The 12,821-nt window shown below is 39.3% G+C and overlaps 1 protein-coding gene across 1 annotated transcript in view; it reads left to right on the plus strand.

Moving 5' to 3' along the window:
- CNGA3 (cyclic nucleotide gated channel subunit alpha 3) overlaps positions 1 to 12,821 on the plus strand; it is a 33,613-nt gene that overhangs the window by 3,755 nt on the left and 17,037 nt on the right. Inside the window, exons 2-3 of the mRNA XM_050903797.1 lie at positions 6,464 to 6,595; positions 11,690 to 11,806. Of these exons, the coding sequence (XP_050759754.1) occupies positions 6,495 to 6,595; positions 11,690 to 11,806 (218 nt within the window). The 5' untranslated portion in view covers positions 6,464 to 6,494. The remainder of the gene's footprint in view (positions 1 to 6,463; positions 6,596 to 11,689; positions 11,807 to 12,821) is intronic.

A 12,821-nucleotide genomic window follows, 5' to 3' on the forward strand; every position in this document is an offset into this window, starting at 1 on the left:
ACTGTAGCCTTCGTACCTCTAGTTCTAAGTCTTTAATGTTATAAAAAGAGAAGTAGAACCTGATTTTCAAAATTAGGAAATGCTTATATGAATCTCAAGTTTTCATATGTTACTGGAACTCGTATTTGTTGTCAAACAACTGGCTGTCTTGATAAAACAGGTCTTTTATACCAGACAGTGCATATAAAATAATTTGACACAAGACATCAGTTGCTCTTGAATCCAAAAGGAAGAGGATAAAAGAGTACATGAACTATTTGCATTTGGAGTAGGGAGAGCTATCACTAATGTATAATTTGTTATATTTTTAGTAGGATAATGTGTCTTTCTCATTTAGCTCTAGTTTCAGTCTCAATGATTTATGCACTGAAAAGCAATATTCTAGAGTGTGGAATTATTATTCATCTCTTTCAGGTTAGTACAATTGGTAGCAAAGAAAGAAATACTAAGTGAGAAAGCATGTTAAAATTCTGCTTCAGTCATTGGTAAAGATGTCAATCTTTCAGGAGCTAGGATTGTTTCAGATAAGTTTTGTTTTGCTATCTGACACTGGAAAATTCTTCAACCTGAGGCAGTTTTTGTTTTCCATAGTTTGACTTGGTGTGCTTAAAGGTAAGTCACTTAGTTCTGGAAAACTAAAAATTACAAGGGTACTTTAAGGATCCAGTTCTCCAATTTGGTTGCCTACAACTGGGTAACTACATTCAGGCTCAGAGGACTATCTATCTATCTGTCTGTCTCTCTTATTAAATCACTCGTGAGCTAAATACCTGTGTGAAGTGCCTAACATGGATTTATCAGACTTGTCAGCCTCTAGGTAATCAAGTTTTACCCTCAGTGTAATTACTAGCTTTAAATATTCAGAGCAGAGAGTATACTTCAAAGATAACAGAGATTTTATAAAAGGCAGATATTTACTTGCATTGGGTGCAGGTGCCCAGGCGCTGGCAGGGGGGCTGCAGGGGCCTCTGTGAAGAGAGGGCAGGGGCTGCCTGTGCCAGACACAGCCACTTCCAGACAGTTCCAACAGACCCACCACAGGGCATGGCTGAGCCCCTCAGCCAACATGGTGGGGCCTCAGGGAAAATGTATTTAAGAAGGGGTGAAATGCTGCACAGGCAGCATGTGAGGAGTGAGGGGAAAAAAGTGGGAGAAACAGCTCTGCAGACACCAAGGTCAGAGAAGAAGGAGGGGAGGTGGTGTTCCAGGTGCCGGAGCAGAGATTCCCCTGCATCCCTTGGAGAGGACCATGCTGGAGCAGATATCCACTGTGGAGGACCCCACGGTGGAGCAAGTAGCTATCTCCTGAAGGAAACTGCAGCCAGTGGAGAGGAGCCCATGCAGGAACAGGTTCTCCTGACAGGAACTGTGGCCCATGGAGGACCCACACTGGAGCAGGTTTATACTGAAGGACTGCAGCCTGTGGAGTGGACATACACTGGAGCAGTTCGTGAAGGACTGCAGCCTGTGGGAAGGGCCCATGCTGTAGCAGGGGAACGGTGTGAGGAGGAAGGAGCAGCAGAGAGGAAGCATTACGGACTGACCGCAACCCCCCATTCCCCACCCCCTGCGCAGCTGGGCGGGGTGGAGGAGGTGGAGGAGTTGGGAAAGTAGGAGTGAAGTTGAATCTGGGGGAAAAAAGAGGGAGGGAGGTGGCTTTGTCTTTGTTTCTCATCATCCAGCTCTATTTTAATTGACAATAAATTAAACTAATTTTCCCCAATTCAAGTCTGTTTTGCCTGTGATGATAACTGGTAAGTGATTTTCCTGTCCTTATCTTGACCCATGAGCTTTCTCATCTTACTTTCTCCTGCTGGACTGCTGAGGAGGGGGAGTGAGAGAGCGGCTGGGTGGGTGTCTGGCAGCCAGCCAAGGCCAAGCCACCACACTACTGTCATAACTATGTTTTTAAATACAAAGCTGAGCTCTACTCAGTTCTTAAAACTGTCTTGTAAGCACCAGCTTTTAGTGGCAGTTTTAGGATTGTAGATCCCAGCTAGCTGGAGCTGTCTCTCTGTGGCCCTGCAAAAGGTGTTTGCGGAGTCTTACGCCTCTGCAGCGTTTTCCTGCTGGCTGACTCCTGATAGCTCCATGCTCATTTTACGCTGCTCCCTAATCAGTTACTTGCCAGATTTTGGATCCAGTTTTGAAATGCTGATCTCCTCCCTAGACCGTTAAACACGTTTATCATTAGGAATCTTGGAGGCCTAGAAGGAACAAATACTTCTCCTTTATCAGATAGCCAGTGATTTGTCAGAATTTGATGTGCTTCAGGCAGGGCCAAACCGTGTTGCTTCAGAAGGTCTCACCACCTGTGCTGTACCCAAATTGCTGCATTATTTATTTCTACCAGTCCTGTGTCTGTCTCTCTCTACCACAGCTGGGCATGCATGGCACAATTTAATAATGAACCTTCATCCACTCTCTCTACCTCCTTCCAAAAATATATTAATGTATTTTATTGCTTAATAGTAGGGTTGTATTTCTGTGAAATTTTTCCCTCTTCCTTCCCTCCAGTCTAGTGCAGAATAAGAGTTCAGACCACACTGTATATTGAATTTGGATTCTACAGCTGAAATCATTGTAAGGGCTCTGAATTGAGCTCCAATTTTGCCTATGTATTTTTATTTTATAGCTTCTTATTCTTTGCCTTTCTAGGGTGAGCAAGCCCCATTTTTCTTTCTCTCCCTTTTCTATGTCCTTAATCATTCTTGCCATGCTTTTATTCTGCAGTATCTTTCTGTTTAAGGGAAGGACTATTCCAGATAAGTCCTCACTAATGTTTCATGGAGCAGTTTTAGCGTTCTTTGTGTCATTAACATTTTCCATGTATACATCGTTAGCTATTGTGTCAACAAGCCTGCCCTGCACCGAGCAGGGTGTTTCACTGAGCCGTACATATATAGTGTTCAGGTACCCTTTCGGAGAGCGTATGGTTAATTTGGAAGCACATAAGGCAGTAGTTTACATGCTTTTCACCTGTATTCATTGATTTCCATTTGCCTACATTGCACGTCCCTTGCTGTCAAATTGAGAAATTGATCTAGTTGATGTGGGTCACCCTGAAGTTCCTTGCACTCCACTTTTTTCTCCTGCCCGTAGTACTTTTTGCCATCCTGAGATCTTCTTGTCTCACTGCTCCTTCTTTTCGTCAGCGTCATTAATGAGAGGTTTTCCTATGGAACCCTGAGGAATATTGTTCTTAAACTTTTGCAGTGGTGAAGGTGACTGTTTAATCCCGCTCTTGCTTTCTGTCTTCTAAGAAGCTAGTTTTTCATCCAAAATAGTGTTTGGTTTCATATCCTATGACTTGTTTTCTTTCTTTAGTGGCACAGCTTTGGAAGTCTAAATAAGGTATACAACTGTTTCCTGTATTCAGTGCTCCACTGGCATACTCAGACCATTCCAGGAGATTTGGAATATCTAATTCCAGTATCTATTAGTAGTATCTAATTCCAGACTAGTAATATCTAATTTCAGGAGATTAGTAACATGTGGAGAAACCATTTCAGTTTGAAGTTTAAAGAAATACTGTACTTAATGTTTTTTAACAAAACTTTCAGGAACTCATGGAGAACTGACGGGTCTGGAAATCTGTATGTCACACCTACAGCATTTGAAATATAGAAAGGCATTGTTCACTACTCTCCAGATTCAGAAGCCATGTGTCTTTTCAGTGAGATAATACATGTTGTTGGTAGCGAATGATTTACATCATCCTTAGACTTTGGAAGGTTTTTGTTATCTCATACTGTTATTGTTTGAACAGTTATTTATTTTGTTGGAGATTATAAACCAGGTGACCCTTGTTTAAGAACTGCTGTAGATAGACATCAATCTGATTGTGAATCACCAGAACTAATGACAGGGTTATTGTTGAGTTAGGTGGCAGAACTAGTCAAGATCTTAACTCGGTACTAACCTTGTGCTGGAAATACATCCTTAGAATAAAGTTAATGCTTTGTTACTTATCTTGTGAATCATTCTTCTTTTCCCACCAGCTTTTAAAACCTTGAACTAGAATAAAGTGGAAGTTTAATGGGGGTACATGGGGAATAGATGACACTGTTCAGTGGAAGAGTGACAACTCCTCCCTCCCTCCCTCCTGCAATGTGATAGAGAGTTCTATTATGATTTAAAAAACCAATAAAATTATTTGGATGCGCTTTAAAGGAGAGCAGGGTCTATACAGAGCAGTAAAATCCAAGCAGCTCATGCCACTTTACTCTTAAAAGTTATCTTTCGTGAGACTTAGTATAGCTCATAGCAGTGGAAATGAAATAGGCAGCAAGAGCAACTATCAGTAGGAAGAAGCAATTTGCTACTGTGCCTTACTTTCTGTATGTGCATAACAATTTGTCATCAGGAAACGTGCTGCTCTGATTTTAAATGAAGTGGCTCTGACACCCTGGCTACTGCCTTGTAGCCTCCCATTGTAACTTCAAGTCTTGGAACCGGGGCAGTGAGACAGAGTGTAAATTGTAGGCTACTTTTGCAGATTTTGGTAAGCTGAACTTTGAAGAAATCAGTAACAACATAAGGAAAAACACATCTTCTTACCTTGAATTATGTTCAAATTAATATATGAGAAATGGGAGTTACCTTAATATTCACTGTTACAGCAAAATAAATGTTCTAATCACCAAAGCACTATTGCATGTCATCTATCTAATTCTGTGTTACAAAGTATGTAGTAGAAGCAGTAATTATGCCTAAAAAATGATTTATGAAAAATTTTCCTAGAGGTGAGATATTTTTGGCATCATACCTATTTTGAAACCTATTCATTTGACTCGTTAATTTATTAATAGCTATGTTTGTCTCTCAAAGGCTGAATTGTTTTAAAAGAAATATTAATTGCTATTTATAATGGATATACATTAACATATACATAAGTAATTTGGCAGATGTTTTTTGAACAGACAAAATTGATTCATTTTGTGAGACTGCTCCAGTTAACGTTTTTATATGTAGTTATGTTTTTAGCATAAATTATGTGCACTTTAGGAATTAATTCTTCTGAGTGAACATTCAAATCTGAGAGCGGGTTGAGAGAACTCTCTTTATTTTTTATATCACTGTGTAATAGAAATGTCAATTTTTTCCCCAATAAAACTTAAGTTAACCAGTATGTACAGGGCTCAGTTTAAGGTGAGACACAGTTATACATCAATTGACCTGCCCTGCGGCAAAATTAGTAATGGGAAATACTAATCAGATTTTCATGTGTTAAATGATGCCCAAGGACTATTTCTAGACTGATTTCATTATTTCTGGATGAAAAAATGAAGTTAATCTATTTTATATTTTGAAATATATTAAATAGTTTTAAAAGTTGTCTGGGAGTTGAATGGAGGGTAAGTCAGGTATCTGGTTTTTAAGAAACCGAATGCATAACATAGACCTAACCATGGACTGTGGGCTTTGCTTCAGGAATAATTAAGGGCAGAATGTTAGTTTCTGTAAAATCTGTAAAATTCATTTGGTGCTAAAGCTGAATGTTGTATGGTCAGTGAGACAGAGGGTTACAGGTGAAAAAGGGACAGTAGCTGGTCTGAGGTAGTTGAATGATACCAAGAGAATTTCGTTCTAGTCATATCTCAAACAAAGTTCCTGAATGGAGTTTCAAAACTTAAAAAAAAATTTCAAAATTCAAAGCTTTCACTGAAAGTCTTTCAGTCCCTCATTTTTAAGACACTTGTCTTGAGTCTTAAAACCTGTTTTGCAGGTGATAGATGTGATATGAATTTGGTAAGGCATTGAAGGTCAAATCTGGAAAGGAATTTACGTCAATTTCCTAAATCTTGTAGGAGCTGGGCTGCTAAATATCTTAACAGAGCTTGTCTTGAAGCAGTATAAGAAAAGTGACATACGGAAATAAATGGAAGAAAACCCTAGTATGTGTTTAGTGCAGAGTTTAGATAATATAGAATTAATACATGGCATATATTAAACTGAGGGATACATTTCATTACTTATCTGCTTGGTTAATAAGCATTTTCAGAATAAAAACCTTAATCATAAAATAGATAAAATTAGCACAAGGGGATCAACTTAAAGTGGAATGGGTTGTCCTAGCACATGTATTACCTAGCTTTTTTTGATTGGCTTTCTAACTGTAACCTTCTTCTAATGAGATTTTAAATGTAATTTCACTATGGGTAATAGGTATGACAGTGTAGGTATTCAGAAAGCCCAGAGACTAAAAAGAGTATAGTGTCATGTAACTTTTCTTTGGTCAGGATGAATTTTCTTTGTTACGCTTTTACTAGCACTTTTTTCTGTCTAGTGCAAATAAATCAAGAAACAGGTATCATATTGTGTGTGTAAATATCGCTGGCTATTCTTTGAATGGTTGAATTTGCTTTTTGCTGTTCCACTGTTTTAATAAATTGCTTTTTTTAAGTACTGAGCGCATTTCTTTTGCAGCCTTCACAAAGTGTTGGTTTTTTTCCTGTTTCAGCTGTCATTTAGATGTTGATATGTAAAGCAAAATGGCAAAAATCAACACCCAGCACTCCTACCCTGGTATGCACAGACTGTCTGTCAGAACTACTGATGAAGATATTGAAAGGATTGAAAATGGCTGTATCAGGTAATATATTCCTTTCATCACAGTCAAGAGGACAGATTGCTGCATAATTTGTGGCACTCCTCTAGCTCTGCATTATGGGAGTGTTATATTATTATATTGTTGACTTAGTGCACTTAACTGACTTAATATATATCCAAGGCACAGAAGAGACAGCAACAGGAAGGTTGTCATGGCTTGCAGTTTTGGAACCAGAATCTGTATGAGCTCAGGAATAAAGCCCATTTTCACATCAGTGGGAATTACACCAACTCATTAAGGAGAAACCTCTTTCTCAAGTCACCACGCACATAGCAGGGTCTGTGCTTCCCACAGAGTCTGTGGGATTTGGAGAAAAAGGGATCCTCCCAGTGCCATGCAGTGAAAAGCCTCAGGAAGTTTTTTTTAAAAGTAGCCTCTGCAAATCGCCTAGTTCCTGTGATAGGGAACATTTGTAGTGTATAAAGAATATCAACATTTTTGTACTGGATTTTCAGAGTCTCTCTCTGTACAGTGGAACTGTAACAGTTTATTTACATTCACCTTTCTCTGTTTTGATAGTTTTAAAGTGGCTGTTTAAAATGTGCCAGTGAGCTTGCACTTACATTTTACACAGTACCAGTCATTTGTCTAGTCTGGGCAAACCCTGCTGGGCCTGCAGGAAAGTGTCTGATGATCCATAGCACCTGTACAGACTGGAAATGGTGTTCTGCTTTTGGCTTGTTATGGTCAGCCACCTCCACTATGTGGACCTTGTCAGACTGTCTCTTGCTGTTCAAATGTGTACCCAGACTAGAGCACTCAAAATCCTGCTGGGCTGACAGGACTGCCTGCGTTATGGTAATTTTGGATTGCATGCCCCTAGCATCTAGTATGGATGTGATCCCTGTCCTGTTTGAATCGGTCCTTTTTCTTCTTTCTGCTTTGCTTACATGATACCTTCTGTCATGTAGGTGTACCTACACTAGTGAAAATGGAGCTGCTTTTATTCTGCACAGTATGGCCAGCTTGACTTAGTTATACTACCCCATGGTCTCCTTAGGGAGATTTGCAAGAGCTGTGTCCCTTTGTCTCCGTTTACAGTGATATCTGAGAAACAGGGAAAATACAGATCGAAGTGAGCCTCTTCCTTTCCTTTTTTTAAAGTCCTTTTTGTAGAGGATATCAGTGATTGGCAGCTCAGAGAATGGAATTACTGGCAGGGATGTGAGAGTGTGGTTGCAAAGGTTTAAATGTAGAATTAAATCACTGCAGTCATCTGCAGTTTCAGAGGCAATGACTTGCATATGACAGATAGAGGGACTGAAATATGAATTGCACTTTATCATGATGGTGATGGTCTTGAAGAGGCATTTATTTAAAAGAAAGTTTGCTGTTATCAGCATTAATTACAGGAGTTCGTAGATGAGTAAAAAGATACAATCTTACTCTGTAAAAGAGATCTCATTTAAGGTTTTTGGATTGCTGAAGTGATTGCTAGTACGTATATACAATACCTTTGTAATACCACTCAAAGAATTCTGATACACTTTTTTTAAATTCAGATTTGTTTTAGAATATGTCTGTACCAAAAGACAGATCCCATCCAAAATTTTAGCCCTTCTTTGTCTTGTAGCAAAATATACAACTGTAGACATTGGAAAAACCTCAGGTTTTCTAGAGTAGCAGCATTTCTCCTTTGCCTTTATCTTCCTCCAACTCCTGTTGGCTATAGTTCAACAAAGCAATTAAGTACATTACTTAGTTCTCATTAAAGTCAGTGGGTGTTAAATTTATGCTTAATGCTAAGGATGTGCTTAAGTGCTTTTCTGCTGGGGAATGAGGTATTATCACGAAAAAGCATTCACTGCAACAGTTAACAGAAAGCTGCTAGTGATCTTTAAACTGTCATTCTCAGTTATGCTGAAGTAGGTGATTCGTGTGCCCATATTCTTACAGTGTAGTGCGCTGTAAAGTTGGTCCATTTTGTTAAAAAAAAATGAGCGAAACAAAAAATAACAAATGAGTCTTCATTTTTAAAATCCAGCCTCTGTATAGAAACAGCTCAAATAGGACAGGTAGCACATTAGCTTATAGACACAGTTTGGCTATCTAAAAGTTGGAAGTAGGATTCAGCTGTGTCTTGCAGACATCTGGATTTCAGTGTCTTTATGTGAGTAGGTGTCTTAAGTTTCTGCTGTCATCAGTGGAGATGTAGTCATACTAATAGTCAGTGGCGCCTAGGGAACTGTTCAGCTTACCCTGAAGTTGAATAGCTCTTCAGGCTTGTTTGGCTCTGTTGATTATGAGAGGTATTTATTTACCTAAAATAGGCATCTAAAGCTATTTGAGATACCATAGAGTATCTGAAGCATTTAGCTGGGGCTAGTGGATATGAGGTGAGACCTGTGTGCTCTGGAGAGGTCAGATAAAGTATTTTGAGGTATTCCAAATGGTACTAGACTCCTCTATTGAGGCAACTGAATCAAGCCCTAAGATGGCAATTGACTGTAATGGGAACTTAGATACTCAGCTTATAGTAGATACCCTAATTTAGGTCACTGCCATCTGAAACCAAATCCTGCCCTTGAAGTCTGGCTCATAGTCATTACTCAAAAGGGCTTCAGCAATTCCTGTTTAACTGATCAGAACTTCAAAACAATTACTACTGAATGAAAATTCTGGATTATTTGCATGCATTTTAGGTGAAAATGGTCTTCTAGGGTTTGCTTGAAGACCTTTGTGCAAATTTAGAGCCAAATTAAGTCAAGGCAAGGGACAGGGACAGAGCAGGTGCTGATGTAAATATCCTTCCCAGAGCTTACTCCACTAGATACCTTGAAAGCATGGGAATAAATTGGCCTTTAGAGAGCTGAAGAGGCATGGAGCAGAAACCTCAGTGTCAGTGAGTTTTCTCTAAGATATAGTGACATTGCTACCCCGGGGAAATAAAATATTTTTCAGCGTAAGCCGAGGAGGCACAATCATCTGCTGCTGTTTCTACTTTGTAACCTGCTCTTTATTTCTTGGCATGCTGCGTATTCTTCTCTCATGTTGATTTCAGACCATGTAACACCCTTGGATAGTAATGGCAGTGGTTACTGTTTTGCTGCAGATAGCAAACACACTTATGGAGTCCAGATGAGAATGAGCCTGTCTTTGTGAAAAAAAAAGTAAAGGCTATGCCACATGCATTGAAGGTGTTACATCAAAAGCCCCATCTGTAACTGTCCCTCTGCATCAATATAAAGCCAGCTGACAAATTAGGCCTCTTGTATTATCTGAACAGGGTTAAGAAAAGTCAGGAATGAGTATATGAGTTTTATAATAGGGAGTTATAATAATGGAAGGAAGAGTTCATTTTAGATTTACTTTTTGATTTGCATTTGCATGAATTAAAGTGGAATATGTTTGTGATTGCTGTGTAATATCGGACAGGTGCTTTCGTAAGAATTGCCTGGTGGAGTAGTTTGTGTATTGTTTTCTGATCCTGTTGCAGATATACATAAGCTGTATTTGTAAAAGTGAAATGCAACACTCCAGGAAAAAGGAAAAAAAGCAGGCAAACTGCAAGTGTCTGCAACATACTTTCCTCTAATACTCTCCCAGCATCCAGCTCAGGAGACTTCTTGAGCTGAATGTGGGCTCTGTGTATCTGGTAATCCGTAATGGATTTCTGTTCCATGAGTTTGTTCATTCTCCCCTAGAAGCCATGTTAACTTTGGCATCTGCAATATTCTCAGCACCCACAACATAAACTAGGTTATATAAGTTTTTCAATACTAAGCGATGTCTATTGGTGTCTTCTTATTAGAAGAGAAGAAGAGAACAGTTAACAAGTTGAGAATTCTGGGACTGTGCGGACCTGTCTTTTTTAACATGGTTCTTTGTGTAGAAATAATAAAGTTTTAATTCTCTGTTTGTCAGTTTCTCAGCTGTGAGTACACACAGAATTGAGCTCCTAATTATCCTTTTGTGGCATTCAAAATGCTGTTGCCAGTTCTTATGAAGATACTGCAAGTATCATTATAGTCAGTGTTTTCCTGGCAATACAGATTAACAGACTCATGTGAGAGTTCTTGTTTGCATTACAAAGGGGGAAAAAGGTGATCCTTAAGGGATGTGACAAAGTCTTGTAAAAGTGAATACTAAAGAATGAAAAACACAGAGAAAACCCTAGGAGTCCCATAAAAAAATCCAGAGTGAGCTCTGGTGAAGTCCAGTTTCCAGTGAAGTAAATTTCAAAACTCCATTACTGAAAGATGAGGCTAAAATTTCATCTATTTTTCTCAAATGCTAATTATTTCAGTGCTAATAAGTAGTCTTACAGTTGCAGGAACTCGTGGGAGTTGGCAGACACTGCACGTAGCTTAACGTTATAATCACTACCTGCAGTCGTGTGCAACTGGGCTGTTACAGTGTGTTCCATGTGTCGCAGTAGCCTGAGGTGCCTCATGTCATTGCTGCCAGAGCAGCCCTGAAGATCTGTAGCCTGTTTTGCTGTGCAAGAGGTGAAGTTTCAGTTACGAAGCGAGCAGCATTAGGCCTGCAGTTGTGCAGCTGGCAGCAGCGGGCTGGTAAGAACAGCAGTGGTGCTGCTCAGGCCTAACTACTGTAAAATCACTGTTTTCCCTTTCAGTCCAAGCAAGAGTGAAAGCAAAGAGAGATATGTATTTGTTTTGAGTCATAAATAGGAGGCACACTGGTAGAAATTTCTGACTGTTAAACCCAAACAATGTCTAGAACAACACTGAAAAAAGCAGTGGGCAGTCACTTTAAAGCTCCCTGGGGATGAACATGTTGAAGGAAAGCTGCTGATGCCTTACAGGAGGTGTTAGAGTAGAAAACATGATTCCCATAATTGTGTATCTGCACACCAGAGTAGTACTGACTAGTAAGGAATCAGCTTCTGAGCTTGCTGGAATGGATGGCAGAGCCTCCACTGACTTCATTTCGTGTTGGATCGCTCCAGAAAAGTAGGAATAGAGGCTTAGCTCTCTGATTATCAAATGTATGCCATATTACTAGGAAGAGGACAAGTTGCTGCATTGTTTCCTGATGTAGTGATGGAAAGAATCAGATGGGGGGAAGTCTGCTGGAGGCTGTATGGAATTCTTAAAAAAAATTTTGCTTTTGCAGAACCCATTCACTGTGTGAGGATGCGTCTTCAGAACTGCAGAGAGTGATTTCTGTGGAGGGAAGACATGTATCTGAATCCCAGACAAGCTCATTCACAGGCAGGGGAGCAATAGCAAGGTAACATGCTGACTAATACCATTTTCAGTATTAAGTTTAACTTGTTGAAAGAGACTGATCACAATTTGGAGGCAAAGTAAGAAGAACCATCACTTTCCAAAGAAAATGGATGGAGTCCAGCTGAAGAAAGTCTATAAAAAGTAACAGAAACTGCTTTTGACCTTGATTCTGAACTCATCACTTACTCGTTGCTAATAAAAACCTTAGAATCCTGGAGATGCTGAATGAGCTCACACAAAGTAGTCTGAATGCAAAAAAGTAAATTATTTTTACATGGTCAGATCTGAAAATATATTGAACACTGAGGAAATGCATGAAATGAGGCCAGACTGTAAAGTAAATACTGGCTGATAGCTGATGCAATGTTTGTTTCCTATCAAAGACATAATGATTGTTCCCTTGTTGGTAGATGGCTTTGGCAAGGGAGGAGACAGGGGCTCTTGTGTTGAGAGTGCAAGTGTTTCTCTCAGTTTTTAGAATCCAGTTGTGTTTGTAATGGATTGGGAGCCTTAGTCAGCAAAATTGAAGTCAACCATTTGCTTAAGTCATTTACTTTACTGCAACTTAAACATAAACCTGAAGTGGAGCTTGAAAAACTTACTGTGTCTGCTTTAAATATTTCCAGCTGAGACTACAGAGCTCTGTCTGCAGAGACCATTGTTACACACAATACAGACCACACTCAGTTTAAGCATAGTGTGTTTCAAAGAGCAAAGAAAAAAATTATTCTAAAACTAGAGTCATACTAGGGTCAACTAGAGTCAAACTAGAGTTTACACTTCAGCCTTTTGGATGGTGGAGAATAAACTTGTATTTCCCTGTTTCGTTGTCAGATAGTGACACCACTGCGTGTAGATTACAAAGTCTGCAAGAAGTTGGTTTTAGGTGAAAAACATTTATAGGTATGTGTTTTGTGTGAACATAAAGCACATGAATATATAAACTCATATTGAGAACTTCCTTTTTAATCTTTGTTTATATTGTTCTTTACCCTTTTCAGGATAGTTTGAATTAC

The sequence above is a fragment of the Gymnogyps californianus genome, chromosome 1 (assembly GCF_018139145.2).
Source record: "Gymnogyps californianus isolate 813 chromosome 1, ASM1813914v2, whole genome shotgun sequence".
NCBI lineage: Eukaryota > Metazoa > Chordata > Aves > Accipitriformes > Cathartidae > Gymnogyps > Gymnogyps californianus.